At 43.3% G+C, this 20566-nt stretch overlaps 1 protein-coding gene across 7 annotated transcripts in view; it reads left to right on the top strand.

Annotated features, from left to right (window-relative positions):
- Positions 1-2912: 2912 nt before the first annotated feature.
- Positions 2913-20566, top strand: part of camkk1a (calcium/calmodulin-dependent protein kinase kinase 1, alpha a) — a 43871-nt gene continuing 26217 nt past the window's right edge. For 2 of the 7 annotated variants that reach the window (XR_008566436.1, XM_054755921.1), the window contains exons 1-2: positions 2920-3414; positions 18443-18863. Coding sequence is in view for 5 of the 7 variants with exons in the window: in XM_054755921.1 (XP_054611896.1) it covers positions 18549-18863 (315 nt within the window). In the remaining 2 variants the exon portion in view is untranslated. Of the gene's footprint in view, positions 3415-18442; positions 18864-20566 lie in introns of all 7 variants that reach the window. The other 5 variants (XR_008566435.1, XM_054755919.1, XM_054755918.1 and 2 more) reach the window with 4 other exon arrangements.

Raw genomic sequence — 20566 nt, 5'->3', positions numbered from 1 at the left:
CTGCTCAGTGACGGCTGGCTCTTCACTTGACGTTGCTCAAACTTCCCCTGATGAAGGTGCCAGTCTGTTAAAAGGAGGCCAACTAGTTGAGACATATCTGTTGAAAATGAGTAGCGCCTCACCTCGCTTGCGTTTCTTTATGAGTGCAACAAAATCACCCCTGCTTATTGATGGCCGTGCCTGCAACACATCCTGTGGGGTTTCCAGGTACAAAACGTTGCAATCCCTCCTGAAAAGAAGAGGAGACCATTGGAAATGTTCACTCAGAGCTTCACAGGATGCAGGACAAGAAGCAGATGATTCATCTTCATGCAACAATAAACAAATGAAAAGGTCAAACACATTGTTCCACCGTTTCATGGCAGGTCATTGCCAAGCTACTTTGTGAAAAGTGGTAGCTATTAGGACAGGGACACTGAAACCTCACATGAAATGCAGTAGGGAAGCAGGCTGAAATAAGTTCTTATGCAATAAAATGGCAAACGTCAGTGCAGTGAGGGAAGTTCATCAAGATCCATCAATGTCATTGTAGCCTTCATTTGTTTCTAGTGTCTGTGGTCCACACACGGTGTTCACATACTGTATCTCTTACATCATTCATTAGAATAATTACCAACAAGTATTCATTTAACACATTCAATACCAAGGACGTACTTGAACGTTTTTATAAACTCGAACGCCCAATCCCTACAACGTATTTATACATCTTTTACGAAATAAAATAAAGAAAATGTTCCAGAAAATAAGAAAAATTATGGTCTTCCACCGCAATTTCCACCACTTTCCTCTACTTTCACACCCTGCACTTGTAATACCTGGTATATTTTGGTACAGGTGGAGGGAGGAATTCACCCATGGACCCACCAGGTCAAGCAAATGGAGCTTCCGTGAAGAAAACACCTGATGCCCACATTATGTTTGGCGATGTCCTTGGCGCTCTACTGAATACAAATAGAAATGCTTTGTTGGTTTCCCTAAGACATCTGCACAATATGTCCTCAAGAAGATCATTATTATTGAAGTGGAATGACATTCAAACACTAGCAGGAGGCTCATCTGGTTCCATTTAACCGAGCGTCCGACATTTACATGTAAGGCCATGTTGCGACGGAGCTGCACAGCATGACTTCTGAGCACAAGCAGAGGCTGTGTGCTAAGACATTCTGAGGCCACTGTTATTTATCTTTGCCGTTTGTTCGAAGAGGAAGGTCATTCTACGACTGGTGTGTCCAAACTTTCACTGGTGAGGGCCACATAGTGAAAAATGAAAGGATGCGAGGGCGGCTTTGATATTTTGTAAAGCGACATGGAGATATGCTCAGAAGTTCTGTAATGAAAAGAGTATAATGGAAGAAAACACGTGGGGCACTTTGGTATTCTTTACCTTTTTGTTTGTTCAACACACAATAAAGCATCCTCTTCCCATTGGTTTATATGAGGGCACCAACACATCACCATGGGCACAAGTCATTCAATCTCTCCTATCCTTCCCCTTCACTTCACCTCGCATTCACAGCACAGTGGTCACGGAGGTGTGGGTGGGTGTGGCGTGGGCTATTTGCATAGTTTCAAAGTTATTTCAAAAAATGGATTTCAAGAGTTAACATTTAGAGCTAACATTTATATTTAGATTTAACATTTATTTTTGCATTTAGGATTTATATTTAGAATGTATATTTACCATTTACATCTAGATTTAACATTTATTTGTTACATTTAGAATATGTATATTTCAGATTTATTTTTAACATTTATTTTTAAATATATTTAATGTTTATTTTTAACATTATTTAGATGTATATTTAACGTTTATATTTAACATGTATCTTTGTGTTTGTATTTAACATTTATATTTAACATTTCCATCTATATTTAACATTTAATTTTAGCATTTAGATGTATATTTCGTGCTTATTTTTAACATTTATATTTATATGCATATTTAATGATTATCCCGTGACCCTAATGAGAAGCGGCCTAGAAAATGGATAGATGAATGGATGTTTATATTTAACATTTATACTGTATGTATATTGAATGTTTATATTTAACATTTATCTATAAGTTTGCATTCAACATTTATATTTAGCATTTATATCTATATTTAACATTTAATTTTAACATTTATATTTATATACTACATATAGTTTAACATTTATCTTATTTTTAAAATTTATATTTAGCATTTATATTTAACATTTACATCTATATTTAACATTTATTTGTAACATTTCTATGTATTTGTGTATTTAGCATTTACATTTAACATTTATCTTTAGGTTTAACAATTGTTTGCATTTAACATTTATATTTAGCATTTATATTTAACATTTAATTTTAACATGTATGTTTATGTGTATATTTAACATTTATTGTTAAAATTTCTATATAAGTATATTTAACATTTAATTTAAACATTTATATTTAACATTTATGTTTGCATTTAACATTTATATTTAGCATTTAGATTTAACATTTACATCTATATTTAACATGTGTTTTTAACATGTATATTTATATATATAGTTAACATTTATTGTTCACGTTTGTATTTATATATATACTGTATATATAAAACATTTAGATTAAACGCGTATCTTCAGATGTAATGTTGATATTTGACATTCATCTTTAGCGTTAACATTAACATTTAGATTCACCATTTAATGTCTACCTCAAATATGAAGAAAATGAGCTAAATGTGAGCTAAATATTAAAGCACAATATTGTGTAATTGTGCTAGCCACGGATGATTTCATAATAATTGAAGTTGCTGCACAGGCAATGACGTCATGATGAACACGCCTCCCTGAGGGCACATTCACGAGTGACTGCTCTTGCCCATCTTCACCGCTGAGTGATGTTTCAATTCGTGCCATTTGGGAAATACTGCAATAAAAATATGGCCAGAGGGGGCACCTATTTTCCATACACAATTACACACAACAACCCCCCCTGGAAGAAATGAAAGTAGACTGGTGATCTTAGTGCTATCTGTACAGTACACATGAGACACCATGGATGTGCTGTTTGCGGGTTTATGATGTCAAATATGACACAGAATGGCGCGTGCTACTGACGCTGCAGGAACCGGGCGGATTATAGGACCCGTTGATGCGCGTCAAGGTGAATAACTAAAGTTATGGTTTTCCGTGTGCAGCAGCGGCAGCCGTCAGAGACAAAGCAGCGAGTGTTTCCACGCGTGGAGGGTGGCCGGCTTGCTGGCTCTCCGCCCCGCAAACAAACGCAGGAGGCTTCGGTGTGGTTCGTGTATTCCGGAAGAGGGTCTTGAGTGGGACACATCTCAGACCAGCCGGTCCTCGCTATCACGTCCAGCAGAGGGAAGGCTGCTTTATTTGTCCGAACGGGACATTTTGGATCTCTGACACCGGAAGGGAAGATTCGGTTGTTTGGGTGAGTAAAACTTTTACGATTATCTCATTACGAGCGCGTCCTTGTGTGTCAGTGTACGTGTGTGTGCGCGCATAGTGCTGCCAGGCCAAAATATGGGGAAGTGGATGGGACAAATGCAGATCCAATACGCCGCGCCCGACCTTCTAGTACAGTACTTGACCAGCGGGCTCATCGGGACGGCCGATCCTCTGGATTCCAGCCACTTCCAGCACACACGTACGCAAAGGATGTGCGGCATGCACCCGCAGCGACACTAACCCGCCCTTAATCCGTCTCGTACACCTCGCACATGCACTCCACTTGCAACTGCTGTACTGCAAAAGGTAGTTTTTTTACACTAGTATTACGACAAGTGTGTGTAGAAGGCTTATAAATGAAGGATGTGATGACTCACCCACATCATCATGAACACACGTGACACGTACTGTGTTTTTCACGCTACAAGAAGTGAAAAGTTGAGGCATATTACTCCAGTATGTCATCAGTGGCCTGTTCTCCATTTGTAGGGTTGGGTGTCCTTTACATATTATCCCACACCAGTGCCAAATCAGTACTTTCGAAACGGTGCCCGAACAGGTAAAACATACAGATTTTGTCCAAAAATGTGTACATTTTTACTGAACTTTCAGACATGCAAGAACAAAATAGTAATTTAAATACGTTGGAACCTTGGCTCGCGTCATTCATCTGTTCCCAAAGGGCCGACTCTAACCGAAACGTACTCTAACCAAACCTTTTTTTTCCCCCATAAGAAATTCATCTCTTCCAGAAAACCAAAGAATGTGAACGCAAAACATGTTTCTATAGTTTTACAATTCTAGTTTTACATGCAGACAACTGTTGAAAATGCATTTAAATGAGTGTTGAAGTCTACACACAGTTAGACAAGCCGGCATTCTCCGAATTTCCCACTCCGGGAGCCGTTTCAGGCCACCCAGAACAGCGTTCCCGTGTGGATGAGAGGCTGAAACGATAAAATACTTTGCCGTTTTGACCCGAAAATGTTTCCGTGTGGATAGCCCGTTACCTTCATTGAAGACGTGCCGAAGACCCGATGTGGCAGCGAGATCAACGCCACCTTAGTGTTTGGCCATGAGTTATTGATATCTTCAGTAGTGTTTCTCACCTCAAGTCTCTGCTTTTCTTTTGATCACGGCTGCAAAATAACCCAAAATGGAGCCAAAGAAAGTTGCAAGTGCCAGCATTTTGAAGGTGAAAGAAGGTGAGAACCACTATTGAATTCAAGAAATAACTCACGGCAAAACAGGAAGGTGGTGTCTGTGTTGATCTCGCCACCAAATGGTGTCTTTGGCAACAATCAGGTCTTCTTCGGGACTTTGCATTACTTACAAGACGATCCTTGCCAAGTATCACCTTCAAGCACTTGTTGCAGGTGTCTGAGTCTGCGTTAAGCGTTTACGTGGGACCGGTGCCATCGTGATACCGAGTCAGGGTACGCATCCTCACCCATATGAACAGCGGAGACGCGCACGCCAAAAGTGACTTGTTCAAATCTGCATCTTGGAAACACGACCTCTCACGTGTGCCAAAAACGTACGTCTGCTTTTTGTAACCTGCCTAGTCGGTGCGTGATAATTATTATTAATTGAATGTTCCAGTCTTTGAAAAAGCCCTCGGGTGTTTTGCAAGAGTGTTGCCGAGCAGCTCCACTTCCCTCTTGAGCGTTCATTATATTTGTGGACATAAATATGCGCTGTGATACGCATCATGCAGAGCGTCTACAGCACAGCAAGCACAAAGCAGCAGCGGCCTTGTTTGCCCTCTTCCGTCCGCACGGCTGCTGACTGGAGAAGAAAAAATGGTGGTTCTTGCATTGATTTAGGGAAAACAAATGTCATGCACAAATGATTTTCTGCACATGTCGACCAACCGCGTTTTCCCAAATAATTGCAAACATCAGCGCCGCTTTGTCAATGCTAGGCTTTACATAAAGACTCCTTCCCTTTGGCCGTCATGCAGAAGTGAAACCCGGCTACTGAAAAAGAGGCCACGTCAAGATTTCAGAGCCCCGCAGCTCCTCTGGGAAATTACTTCATTAAGGCGAGGGGACAAAAATTGCTGTGTGAAAGAGAGCGAGAACTCATGCAGGCTTGTGTTTCATATCTTCCATCCAAACACACCTTGACATATTTTTCACTCGTGTTAAGTACGCCTGGTCTTGAGTCAGAGAAAGAGCAGGACGCCAGTGCTGGATGACAAACATCGTGTCCTGCTGTTTTCTATTTGCAGGCGATCATAACAAATGACGCTTATTACCACAAAGTGCTCTTCTCGGTACTGTCAAACCAAAACACTTACGCTGTGGTGTAAAATATGTGTTTGTGTGTGGGATTATATTTGGGTCAGCCTCCTGAAAGGGGCACCAAAAGCGTGACATAGCAAGCAAAACTTAGTTTTTTCTAACCAATTTGTATATTCAAATAAAGACCATCCATCCGTCCTGTTCTGCGTATCTGAGGTCGGTCGGGTCACAGGGACAGCAGTCTAAGCAGGGAAGCCGGTCTAAGTCTAAGCTTCCTCACCCCGGCTACTTCCTTCAGCTCCTCCTGGCTCCTCCACCAGTCGGACGTGGCCTGAACACCTCCCCGGGGTGACGTCCAGGAGGCATCCTGACCAGATGCCAGAGTTGTTTTCGTCAACAGTGACGATCATGAAATTATTTTGTTGACGAAGCTTTGTTTCATGACGAAAACAAGACGGTGTCGAGCTAAACATGCGGGCCATGCGAACCAAGCTCTGACACCAGCACATGCAGGGAGTGAACCGCCTGAATTAGGTGGTCCAGTACCCCATACTCCCGGAGTACTGCCCCCAGGATTCCTCCAATGCCTTCTCCAAGTCCACGTGGGAGTTTGTCGTGTGATGCTGCTTCATATGTGCGATGAAGTTGGTCGTATTAAACTTCCAAGGTTCTGTGCCTCCACGGGAAACTTGTGCATGACAAGTTTAGTACTCAGCAGCAACGTCTTTCGTACGGTCACACGGCTGACATCACTCCTGCTCCTTGCTACTTTGTTAGCACACTAGCAAACGCTGTTATTGCAGTCACATGGGCTCTATCCGTTTGCTGCTGAATAGATGTGCGGGGGCGGAGCCTGGAATCGACTGCTTGTATCGGTGGGCCAATATCGGAGATTTGAGATGCAGGCCGATGTAATCCGATATATGTTTATTTGTTTTGCTGATATCAGCCCGATATCCGATATCAATATCGGATCAGGACATTCCTAGCGTTTGTTGTACAAATAACAGCAGCTGAAACATAAGTTTCACCATTAAGTATTATTTGTTTCATCCCTTTGTGACAAACTTTTGCATGCCACAAAACGTGCACAAATGATGCGCACGCGGGCTGAAATTGACATCAGGTCGTGTTTGTACACAACAGACCCGATGAAAATGTTCAACACCGTTTCCCTTGTTTGTCCAGTGACTTTATTCTTGTTTGGTCGTAGCTGCAACTCACTGTAGCATGTGCGTCTTGCCCCGCCCCCCCAAGTGACTGCACCCTGTCTGCTTCCTCTTTCAGCAGAATCACCCATTTACCCGAAATAAAGCAATTCATGAACATCGTTGCATCCACCGGGCCGAAAATGTTTAGGACAACCTTTTTAAACACCCGTCGTCGTTGCAAAAGGGTTTGCATGAGAGCAGCACCAACGCCCTGATGAAAGAGTTCCCCTCTGAGGTTACGGCCGCCCTGCTAATGTGTGTCTGACGTCTTTTGGGTTTTTTTTAAGTCTGAAGTGTTCAGATATTTAGGACTTTATTTCATGTGTGGGAAGCTTTGAAGTTCCGGTCGTATGAAAACAGTCAGAGCGGTGGTTGCCTCGGCGTGTCAACTACAAGTACAAAGCAAGTTCTTGGACCACAAAATTAGTTGGAGTTAGTGGGGCTCCTCTGTCTTTGAGTGACTATAATGCAGGCCTAACTGACGGAGGGCCTCGGCCGTCTTGTTTACGTGTGCGGAAGAAGATACGAATGGAGAGGCGACCGTGCGCAGGGACACGGCGGGAGACAAATATAACGGCGAGCGATTTGTGAGGTCTGATTTGTTTTTGTTTTTTTGAGGAGGCATTTTTATGTTGCAAATGTATTCCTCTTTTGAACGCATACTGCTTTTGGAAGACAAACTCTTTACTTAAATGACCCAGCAAATAAGCAGAACTACGTTCCTCGAAATCCCACCAGAACTGGACCAAGTGTGGGGGGGGGTAAGTCACTTTTGATGTACGACATTGCTGATGGGGATGTCATACAGCTTCTTGTCAAAAAGTCCCAACTATCCCTTTAAGAACACAGGCAGTGTAGTAATAACATTGTTATGGATGGTGTACACCAACGGCAAAATGTATGCGAAACGAGGCAAAATTTTGGCGTAAATTGTCGACATTAACCGAAAAACTCTCTAAGCGGGGTGTACGCTAATCGAGGTTCAATCCTGCCCCTTCCAGATCTTTGTCGCGCCTTCATTTGCTATCATGTTTTTAAAATTAAACAACCTCCAACCCCAACGTGGAAGGTTAATTTGCCCCGTTTTCTTTTTTCCGCTTGAAAACAGCAATGCGCTGTTAGCAACATTGGTGGTGTTCACCACACTGAACACGATGACGCTTTGTTGACAAGGAAGTTGGCGTTGTTGTCGTGAGTGGCTACAAGAAGACATTTGCGGGCCTCATTAGTCCGTGCTCAGCCTCATCTGCATGTTAGCCTTCATTATTCAAAGCACAACCAGCAAAGCACTCCGGGGGTCCTCAGATGTTTCAGTTAACCGAGGCAAAGTGTTCGTCTGCACTTCACCCCATTTGCACTGCTGTATAAAAGGCAGAATTGGGAACGAGGCGCCGACTGGGGAACCTACGCCTTTCATATTCCTCATTAAAGTGTGGCTTGACTGAGATGCTCGGCCACCTGACGTTATTTTATTTTAAAAGGGGATTTTATATGCCTCTCATCACGGTCACTTTATGGGAGAGCTATCATAAATTCATTTCACCTGACGGGTTAGTTGAGTTCAAAGTTCAGACGGTGGTACATTTAGCCAATTACTGCTCTGCTAGGCTCATTTTTAAAGCAGCGTTAGTCCGCTCAATATAAGAGCGTTACGAACAAACTCATGATGCTAACCAATAGGGATGGCCCTAGCCACATTTTTTGGCATCCGGTCCGATATTTCTTTTTATAGTCTTGCCGATCTGATCCAGTACCGATTTTTATTTTATTTTTTTTAATAATAAGCTTTTGTTGCAAACATGAATTTGTGAAATTGAATATGGTTATGAAAAACAGCACTTCAAAGCATTAAAAATAATGCAAGCAAATTATTGCTGAATTTACTTTGCTGAACAAACCCCTGTGAGTCAGGTTCCTAATCCAATAAAAGTCCATCCAATAAAAGGTACAATTGGAAAGGGTAGGACTAATCATGTGACATGCTTATAGATCAATTTGTGGTGTGATTTTAAAATATCTGACTTTTTTTTTTTTTAACACATGCTCTTTAACACACGGTCCCGAGTATAAACAACCAGCGGTTGGAGCAGCACTTCTCGTGCGAGCAGGTTCATCTCTTTCAAATGAACGTAGACTCAGTGGCATCCATCTTTTCCACTCAACCCACACGTAGCAGCGGTCCGACATGTGCAACTATTGTGTGAAGCGGATTAACAGATGGTGTTTTATTTGTGCACGTCTATTTGCTGCGTGTGCGTGTGCGTGTGCGTGTGTGTGTGCGGGGGGGATTTGTTTAAACTTCATTATCTTTTATGTCCCCTTTTCCTCATGCTGTGTGCAATCCAAAAAAACCTTGTAAAATACATTTCTTGAGATAAGTGAAGTACTCGCTGTCTACAATCCATATTCTATTGCCTGGAGCTACGACGGCCATAAAAAAGCTCAATTAAATTTCATAACATAAATGCAGTGGGGGAGGAATCAGCCTAAGTTTGGGGTTTTCAGTCAATTTGATTCTTGACTGGCAGACGGGTAAACCTGAGCTTTTTTTGGTTTGTGTCACAAGAAATGTGAAACGTGATCTCATGTGTTCATGCCTTAGTCCAAACGGAGCTGACGGCGTCGCTTTCTATGCGGAGAAATCATCCAATGTTCCTGACCTCATCGTTTCTCACATGCAATCTGGGGAATCGACCAACTGTGGCGCCTTTAAGTGGATTGCGCCAAGGTGGGGAGTAGCGCACATTATTGATGCGAGGAGAAAGAAACCTTCAGCTGAAAAGCACAGAAGTAGGTTCAGTTATCAGGAGGAAACGGAGCCTCGTTCTTTCAAAATAACCTCGTATCGGGAATTAGATCAGATCAGCTGAGATAAGCAAGATCTTGGATGTTGTTCAGTGATAGAACAGACCAAAAGAGGTTGAGATGAGGAAGTTTTAAAAGCCTTAGAAGAGCGCTGAAGCTGAAGCTCACGCAGTTGATGTCTCATTTTGTAAACCGTGAAAAAGACCATCACGATGTTTCCCCTATAATTCGGCCGAGCGACACGAGTGACACGTCTTTCTTTTCGTCTCTCACAATGTTTCTGTCTTCAACTGGTCTACCTGTTCGGACATTCCAAATGGTTGGCTGGCAGTGACCAATGTTTGTATAACGGTTCCCTCAGGTTCGCAATTGCTTGTTTTTCACCCACAGGCAGCTCTCTGATTTTCATGTTGTTTTTGCCTCTAAATGCAGCCTACACAGACTAGCTTGCAAACCAAGCAGACCGTTGTTGAGCTCGAGAAAGAGAGTAGGATTTGTGCGATCTCTGTTAGTTCCTCCTAGTTCTCGCAGCCTTCTTGCATTTTAACTCTTTCAATCCCAGGCAATTTTCAAGAGACAAGCCCTTCAGTAGGTACAGACGGTTTGGACAGATCTTTCAAGGCACACAGATTATTGTGTTCTGTGGCTATATAAACATGGAACCTACCAAAAGAAACATTAGGCTCCCGTCTTTCATCACAACAAAAAAGTTTGTTTCTACCTTTTTGCGTTCTTTAGTAATCAGCAGTAGAACATACAGTGTTGGTACGTTTCAGGAAAATATCAGTTCCCGACTAGAAAAGGGAGAAAACCAGCTTTTTGGGAAAAGATTTTTGCTTTTGTGACAGCTTCAATATCTCAACAACTGTACCAACGTAAACAACACAAAAAAGCTTTTTTAAAAGTCAAAATAACAATTTATTTACAATTATACAGTAACACCATTAACTATTTACAGAACTGAAATATGTGTGTGCACGTGTGTGCACGTGTACGTGTGCATGCCCAAGAATTCCCCAGCAATGTGTGACGTTGGGCACGCTACACTCCTCCACGCTCTCTCACTTCCTCCTTCTTGTCATGTGTGATTTTTTTTCCGTCTACATGATCCCTACTGAGCTCTTACTAAATGCACTTGTGCCACCTTGTGGCCGTTTTTATGGCTTAAATTTGCTCTGAATGTGAAATGCATTAGTGGAGAGTTGCGTTATCACTTCTTTTTGCCTCTAGTCCAGAAAACCGTAAAAGACGTGTAAATAGGTGGTTGGGATCGGGCGTTCGGGTTTATAAAAAGGTATAACTGCGTCTTTGGTATTGAATGAGTTCATTTCAATTGCTGTGCAGTGGTTTTATCACCAGTCCACAGACACTTTGCTTCTGTCATTCCATCACGCCTGTAAATCAGCACATAAGTGTGTTAGAATGTTATATCAGCAGTCGGTTCTGTTTGCGCGTCTTCAAGCAAGCCAAAGGCGAAAAGACAAGACAAGGGAGAATAAGTAGGACAGTAAAAGTCCTTAAGGTCCTCCCTGCTGTACTTTAAGCTCCGTGCTGCTCAGCACACTCTGTAATCACCGAGGGTGCCTCAGATCAGCACACGGATGTCAATATAATCACCCGTCTCCTCCGTTCTTGGCTGTTGTACAAAAAGAGAAAAACATGTTCATCCTCTCTGACGTAATATGTCTTCAGTTTGCAAAAATGAAATGTTTGGCGCTCGCAAAATCTGTAAAACCCAACGAGTGCAGCTTGACACCTCCGATGGTGCTATGTCAAGTTCTCAGGCAGCGTTTTGGCTCGGCCCCTTGGTTCTCGCTCGAATCTTAATTCTGCATTTTACCAAGACATTTGGGCAGTTGGGGGGTCGCTTTTTATTTGTAGGATGCTGTGCCAGAGTGCTCAAAGCAATACCAAAAGGCCTACTCGGATGAGTTAAGCTTAGCACAGGAGTGTCCAAGCTTGTCGGAGGGCGACATTGTGAAAAATGAAAGGAGGCAAGGTCCACTTGGATATTTTGTTAACCAACACGTGTAGGTATGCTGAGTCATGATAGATATTTCAGGAAAAAGATGCAACTCAGCTTTGTGAAATTGTTTTTTAAATTATTAGTATAAACTTTGATCTTTTTTTCTCCCATTTTTGCTGTTTTTTTCGTTATATTTCAACATTCTTCCTAAATGATCGGGAAGTACTGGACAGAAACAGGAAGCAACAAAGGAACAATAGCAAGAAACCCACTCAGTGCTAACCTGTGCGAGCCTATATTGTGTCTTATAAGTCTTATTTTCACTGATTGTGTCTATTATTTTGGGTACTACAAGTGTAAAGGTGACTATAGGGGTGTTATTTAATGTTGGGAGGGCTCTAATAATGTTAAAAAACTTATTTAGAAGTTTGAAGGTTTTTTTATGCTCCACTATGCAAGTAGTATTCCATAAATGAGGAACCACAATCAACCGCATCTCAAAGAATTCCTGTTGTTTTGTTTTTGTTATTGTCCAGGTTTCGGAGCCATGTCATGAAATACGTGTTATATAGCACTTCCGTTTTCTAAACCTTCTCAGGTTATTTTCCTTGATGTTAAAATGTCGCTGTTAGGCTTTAAATGCACGCACAAAAATAGAAACGCAACTTGTTTCCACTCCCGTCTTTCATGGCTGCAACGCACTTGAGCTGAACGGTTTTCTATGCACACAAGAGGAATCCATCTCAGTCGAGGTTAGTGAACACTTCTCCTTTGCCAAAATGATTCATGCACCTCACAGGTGTGACGGATCAAGACGCTGAAGATGCATGTGTGCCTTAGGTTGGCCACAATAAAAGGCCTCACAAGTTCATCACACAGCACAATGCCACAGATGTCGCAGAGTGTTGAGGTGAGCATGTTGACTCCAGGAATGTCCACCAGACCATACGGTCTTCCTTTGTCTTCCTCCCTGAACAAACGTCACGCATTTACGCTGACTGGTTTTATTGATGCGTGCAGACGTGCGAGTTGTGGTAATGTGTGTTGTTTTCCAAACACCCTGCAGGCACAGAGCAAGAACAACTCCAACAAAGTTGAATTTGGCAAAGTGTACCTGTAGATCAGTAGTCCTGATCTGGGGCTCGAACACACGACCTTCGGAATGGGAGACGAAAAGGCCGCACAAAAGCCCGGACTGTCAACCCAACGTTCAGCACAGCTCTTAAGGCCGAGCGAGTGAGGTTTTAATAACGTACGCTTGCGCAGCCGCACTGTCTGGTGTCCGTTACACTTACCAAATATCATGATATCACTACTATGAACAAAACATAAAAAATAGCAGCACCTGTAATAAGTACAAACCGTGGCTCCGAGGGGTTTGAGCTGGTATCTTCAACGATGGTAAAGGGCTGGTCATCCAGCACCATCATTTCCATCGCTTTAGCCCTCGGGTCATCTCTGGCAAACCTTTTTGCACTTTTCAGACGCCGCCGTGATAGGAACAAGCCCCGGGCCTCGGGTGTCATAGCTTATCTGATAAGGTTTGATGTGTTGAATCTCTGTTTTCTTTCCCCTCATCGTGGAATGTTTGCAGAGCGTTTGCTGAAATGTCTTCCTCCGAAACAGTGAAAAAGTCCCACACGATCGACGCCATGTTTGTTTACTAGTGAGCTCGCGGGAAGTTTCCGACCATATGTGGAACATCACAGAAAAGAAGCACTTGATTTGCTCACGCTAGCCCGCCTACAGCACATTGGAGCTTTTTTTCCATCGGTAATCAGAGCTACTTTCTACTTGTAATGTTGTTGGATTTATTATGGATTCCTTTTGCGCCCCTATTTTATTTTATTTTATTTTATTTTTTTACTACTTGTCAGTCATAGTCAGGTAAATACCAACCATTTCTTTTTTAAATAATTCACTTGAGGTTCATCTTACTTTTTTATTTAAATTGAAAATGAATTGGACGACAAATCATTCCTTTCTTGCTTTCTTTTTTGGTCACAAATACAATTTTGCTGTACCTAAAAAAATGTGGCCGGGGTATGAATCCTTTCGGCGTTAGTTATACCGTATATGTTGTGTTTGCAGCCAGCTCGCCAGCCCCGTCACACGTTTCTAACAATGAGGAGAGGATGGGGATCAGTGGGATGTTCTGAGGGATTACGAGGGCACTGAGCTCCACACTCTGAAGGGGAGGGTGCTTTCTCATTTCAAGCAGCAACATCATAATCCCATGCGGGTTCGCATCATTGCAGCTTTCCAGCGTTGTGATATTGAGTTTCTCTTCCAAGCCCCTGGGTGGCTCTTGATTACCTCAACTCCTGCGGACCAGTGCTGCAGCTTTCTATAAATAGATGATCAAGCACAAGGTCCGGCTAGACACGAGAAGGAAAAGGGAGGGTTTTCTCCAACTGCTGATGATATGAAACATCTGAATATGTCTTGCCTGGAGGAGAGGGGGCGTCGGGTCTGTCCCTGTTAGAGGGAAACATGTGTTGCAACATGTATTAAGGATTCTAAGGTCAGTCATGCTGGAAGCTCAGTCAGTGAGAGTAGAGGAGGAACAATCCAACACGTCGTATCCCAGGTAATCCTGGATATGCTGAATGCCAGATAGGGCAGCGCAGCATTACGGATCATGTGCCCCGTGTGGGTATTTTGTGTTTTCTTTTTGCCATCACATTTAATTGATGCATGGGGGTGTTTAATAGATTTACAGAGTTGTGTCTGGTACATTTGCCTGCTAATCCTTTGGATTAAATTAAGGACTCCCAGGGATTAGTCTGTGTCAAGTGAGCCAATCACCTAATCACGTAATCATCACATTTGCATAAGCAGCCATGATGCATCAGCAGAAAGTGAGTAAAACACGTGAAAAATATGCAAATATGTCTGGAACTACAAATGAACTTGCTTCATTTTGGGTTTTTTTTTATGTTACAAACAAGACAGAGCCACCTGTGAGTGCTTTTAGACAGGGGAGGGTCCCGCAGCAGCACAGGCTGCTCGTTGAGAAGAGCGATACGTGCTTTCATGTCAGCCTCTTCGCTAGGTTTGTCGCGCGTTGCTTTGAGGAAAAACAGAATGTCTAATATGGTTTATTTTCTATTATTATGTCTACGATTTTGGGTGATACAAGTGGAAAGGTGACTCTAGGGGTGTTATTTTGTGTCTCCAGGGCTCTAATAATGTTAAAAACCTTATTTAGAAGGTCATAAACAGGTTTTCTATGCTCTAACTATGTTATATAAATATTCCATTTGGTAATATTGAATCCTACTGGATTGATGACACTGGAACCAATTAACTGCGATAGACGAGGGACGACTGTCGATTGATATTTCGTCACACTCCTAACGCTGCCTCCTTTGTGGCCCACGGATGAAAAGACGAAAGCGATTCAAAGAAAGGCAATTCATGCAACACGTTTGTATTACTATTGAAATGTACTTGCCACGTCGTGTGCTACAATACAACATAACACAAAACTCTTTTGTGCTAACGAGAACGTTTTGCTGAGGAAGAACCACAATAGAAGCGTATTCGTTATTGTTCCGTTATTTCAAAATGTCAGCCATTAACAAGAAGAACAAAAAAGCGTTGGTTGTTGTGATTTAATGTTCGGTGATTGTTGTGTGGCATTGTTAGGTCTGCTAATGCGCTACGCTGACTGATGGAGGATGTCACCTTGCATTGTCCTCGCCTGTGCGAGTAGCTCCTTTCTGACCGGGCTTTCCATTATCGTCGTTGAGAGCTGATGGCTTCTAGTCGCCGTCCGTCTCTCCAGAGGCCTTTGAGATGCGGTGCGCTGTGCTCCATGTGATGCCAGAATCACTCCATAATGTCACCTTAAAGGCTCGCTCAAAGATGATGAGGCGTAATCGCTCCCAATGGTTTGCTAGCACCAACAGTGGAGGACATGGGGGGGGCTACTCTGTGTGTTCTGCGTGCATGTGTTTAGGGGGGGATGAAACGTCTCATTTAATCCTGTGACAAAAAAATACAAATCAAGCGCGTGGGTGTGTTGGAGTGGGCAGGTGTGTGTTTGCTGTACCCTCATCCATCAGCAGGAGCTTGTTGATGTCCCCGCTGTGCTTTGCAGCCTTCCCACTCCCACTCCCACTCTTCTTCTCTTCTTTTGCTCAGTGTTCATGTGATCGTCTGTGCGAGTAATATGAAATGTGACAGGTGAAGGAAAGTGGAAGCCTCATCATCCTGTGGGCTTAGGGAGAGGCGAGCTACATGAAGTGAACCCCCCCCCTCTCCCCACCTCTCCCAGGTTTGCATGATTACAGGGTGATTATACAACTTTTATAAATCTTAAGCAAAAACGAGAACCACATGATTATGGTTTGGTTTAACAACAAACCAAGATCGGTTGCTAAACTCAGCTTGTCATGTCTGGACATGACTTTTTCTAATTGCATTATTTCAACGTATTTGCTAAAAGATCCGCTCAGCGGCCGCAACATTGGGTACGCTTGCACAATCTAATGAGATGAAACACAAAAATACAGTTAAACTGCACATTTTGGAGGGGCCTTTTATTGTAACCAAAGTGCAATAATTGTGATGTCTAATCGGCATCCTGGTATGATACACCTGTGAGGTGGGGGGATTAGGAATTATGGATGCTCACAAATGTGCACGGATTTGTCAACATTGTTATTGCAATTTTAATTTTAAACACGTTTTTAAAAGATTTTAAAAACATGTATGTGTCATGTACTGTGTGTGTGTGTGTGTGTGTGTGTGTGTGTATATATACACATATCTCATATATGTCTGTACAGGGGTGTGAAAAAGTGTTTTCCCTTCCTTACTTTTTAATATTTTGCATGTTTGTCACACTTCAATGTTTCAGATCATCAAACAAATGTAAATATTAGTCAATGACAACACAACTCAACACAAAATGCACTTTTTAAATGAAACATTTTATTACTAAGGGAGAAGAAAATTCCAAACCTACATGGCCCTGTGTGAAAAAGTGAAAAAACGTAACTCAATTGTTGTGTATCACACCTGACTTCAAGTGGAGAAGGTTATAAAGCCATTTCTAAAGCTTTGGGACTTCAGCCAACCACAGTGAGAGCCATTATCCACAAATGGTGAAAACATGGAAGAGTGGTGAACCTTCCCAGGAGTGGCCGGCCAACCGAAATGACCCCAAGAACACGGTTACAACTCATCTGAGAGGTCACAAAAGACCCCACAGCAACATCCAACAACTGCAGGCCTCACTTGCCTTAGTTAAGGTCAGTGTTCATGACTCCATCATAAGAAAGACGCTGGGCAAAAACGGCCTGCATGGCCGAGTTCCAAGACCAAAACCACTGCTGAACAAAAACAACATTAAGGATCGTCTCAGTTTTGCCAGGAAACATCTTGATGATCCCCAACACCTTTGGGAAAATACTCTGTGGGCAAGTTGAACTTTTTGGAAGGTGTCTGTCCTTGTACATCCGGCATTTCAGAGAAAGAACATCACACCAAGCGTAAAATATGGTGGTGGTAGTGCGATGGTCTGGGGCTGATTTGCTGCTTCAGGACCTGGAAGACTTGCTGTGATAAATGGAAGCATGAATTCTGCTGAAGGAGAATGTCCGGCCATCTGTTGGTGACCTCAAGCTGAAAGCAACTTGGGTTCTGCAGCAGGACAATGATCCAAAACACACCAGCAAGTCCACCTTTGAATGGATGAAGACTTTGGAGTGTCCTAGTCCAAGTCCTGACCTGAATCCTATTGAGATGCTGTGGCATGACCTTAAAAAGGCACTTCATGCTGGAAAAGCCTCCAATGTGGCTGAATGACAACAATTCTGCTAAATTCCTCACTCATTGCAGACTCATTGCAAGCTGATTGCTGTTGTTGCTGCTCAGGGGGGGCCCAACCAGTTATTAGGGTTACTTTTTCACACAGGGCCATGTAGGTTTCTACCACTTACCCTGATCAAGGTTGGGGGGCCTAGAGCCCGTCCCAGCCAACTCTGGGCGAAAGACGGAGTACGCCCGGGCCACCAACACTTGTCACATAGACAAACAAACGTACACACACATACGCTACCACCAACGACCACAGCTCATGTATCCTATTAGCTTGTGTGAGTGTCAATCAATAGAAATAAATAAATAAATACACCTATCCAGGCCTGCAAGGTCAGATAGTTGCAGTAGCAACTCAGGGGAATTATCTCTATTTATATTGGGGATGCTGTGCCTGCTCTTTGCTCTCCGTCAAGGAGAAAAGGAGAAATAAAGAAAGCCGTTCAATGAAGAGCTCCTTGAAGATTTCCTCTGTGTGCAATATGGAGGTCTGTTCCCTGTTTCTCAGCCTTTGCAAAGAAAGGTTTTTTATTTTGTTCTGGCCTTGGGTCCTTTTGTTTGCTGTCTGGATGCAATTGAATGCTGGGACTGACTAATAGAAGGCAGCTAAGGGTGAAAGTGGTCCACTAATGGATTCCAACCACTTCTATGCTCTTAGCATTGCTAAACTTGTGCGAAATTGGTCGCTGTTGAAAGCACTTCACATTCAGCCGTGGCTCTCAAAGCTGTTGTGGATCAATTTTTCTTTCATGTGTGTTTTTTTTAAATTACATCCAGACTTGCTAAGTGGGACAAATGAATGCCGGCTTCTTGTTGAAATGTCGCTTGTTTCTGTTGCTACATGCAATTAACCTAATTATTCTGTACAGTAATCCCTTGTTTATCGCGGGTAGTCTCTTCCAGACCTGACCGTGATAAGTGAATTTCCTCTTTCTTGTCTATTTCCTCTTTCAGCTCTGGTTAATCCCAGAACATTGCAACAGCAGCTCTTCAGGTTGATGCTGTTGTGCGCAACGTTACTCTCCCTGCCGCCTCCACCACGCCCACCTCTCTCCCCGCCATGGCGATGAGCAGCGAGCCCAGCTTAGAGAGGCTAGAGTCCACTACTGAGGAACAAGCCAGCAGTCTCACGGACATCCTGGCTGCCATGTCCACGGAAGACCTGGGCGGTTCTGTGAGGAATGGAGGGGCTCAGCTGGACAGGACCCAGCCCACAAGGACTCACCCGTCACGGCATCAGTTGTCTGGAAGGAAGTTCTCTCTGCAGGAAAGAGGCACTTACCTATCCTCCGCAGGGGGCTACACACATGTCTCCCCCCGGGTGGCCCGAAGGCCTACAGTGGAGTCAAAACGTGTGTCCATATCCGACTCTCAGGTAAGGGTTACGTTTTTTTTTTTTTTATCAAGATGCCGCAGGTCACAATTTCATCAGAATGGTTTTCAAACTCCATTTGTTGGACACCAGTGGTCAGTGCTTGCACAACACCCAGCCTGCCTTGAGCGATTCTGTTGCATGAATGGCAACAGGTGGCTGGCACAGGTTCATTACTGTGTGTGCTGTGCCGCCTATGTTCTTCCCTCCCGTGGAAGAGCATTTCATTGGTCTGTCACCTGGCAGTCCCTCGCTATGTCACAGTTTGAATGTTGCTCCCTCACGACATTGCGGTATTTCCAAATATTAATTAATAAGTGATTGACTATCATGGTTGACTATGGCCTATGATTCTAAAAATAGTAGTCAAAAACATTGAAAGACAAGTTATATGTAGTATTGTGGTCAGTAGGCATCAGTAATATTATCAGCCATGACGTTAGATTACGTGACCTTTCACACTGTGTGGAGACTGCCTACTGAGCCAGCAGAGCCGAGCCGACATGCCGTGGCTGAGATTGAGAGAAAAGAAAAGCTTCTCCTCTCATTCCGTGTGGAAGTGGTAAGTTTTTGACTTCTTTGTCTTCTTCCCCACTCCGTTTGAAGCATTTTTGGAAGTTTAGAATAACCAACCTGGATAAGCAAACTGGTTAGCTCGGTAGCTTGCTATACTAGCAGCAGCCGTCTTTTGTCCCTGCAGTGATGCCGTAGCCTGCGCAATGTGATGTAAACAAAGAATATCATAAAAGTGACTATAGGGTGTTATTTCATGTCTAGAGGGCTCTAAAAATATTAAAACCTCTATTCCTAATCCTACTTTGCGGAAATTCACTTTATCACGGTCTGGTCTGGAACCAATTAACTGTGATAAACGAGGGATTACTGTAGTCTGAAAGAGTTGTATGATTTGTACGACTTTGTCCGATCGGTAGGAGGCCTCGGGGAAGACCCACGACACCTTGGAGAGACTATGTCTCTCAATTACTGGTGGTCACACGTGGCCTCAACGTAATCCCCGTGAAAAGATGGGATTGACTGTGTAATAATGATAACTATCCAATAATATCATCTCATTCATCCATCCATCCATTTTCGATGCCGCTTGTCCCCGTTAGGGTCGCGGGGGTATGCTGGAGCCTCTTCATCTCATTCATCATGAATTCATTTTATTTTTAGAATATGCCAATAACAGGCCAATAAGAAAACGAGCTGCTGGTGGCACTTTGGACACCCTTGACTTTCAGTATCGGACACGTTCTCTTCTTTCCAGTCCTGTTCCAGGCTGTGCCCACTCGACCTCACACCGCCATATCCATCAGCATCCTCCAACGCAATCCTCCGAGCGCCGTAACCAGCACGTTATATAACCCGCTACATTTTCTAAAACACGCCACCTGGTTTTTGAATTTCTGTCCCGCTATTCTCGTCTCCATCTTCTTCTTCCCCCTCCTCCTCTCATCCGGTTTCAAGCCTCAAGCGCTGCTCGAGTTCTCAGCAGAGGTGCTCTCCATCAAGTTTCACCATGGCTCCCTCTCCTCCGATCCTACTGTTTGGCTCCTCAGCATCACTCACTGATTTTGGGCTGTGTTTTGCTCCCAACACCATTCAAAGTGCGCTGGCTGACTGACCCCAGTCTGAAGTGGCGGTGGTTGCTATGGAACGGCAAAGCGGCTTTTTAAGGCTTGCAGACGGTCAACAGGAAGTAC

This window comes from Dunckerocampus dactyliophorus, chromosome 16, assembly GCF_027744805.1.
Source record: "Dunckerocampus dactyliophorus isolate RoL2022-P2 chromosome 16, RoL_Ddac_1.1, whole genome shotgun sequence".
Classification (NCBI taxonomy): domain Eukaryota; kingdom Metazoa; phylum Chordata; class Actinopteri; order Syngnathiformes; family Syngnathidae; genus Dunckerocampus; species Dunckerocampus dactyliophorus.
Note: the sequence above shows the minus strand (reverse complement) of the source record. Positions and strands in the feature narration are given on the sequence as shown.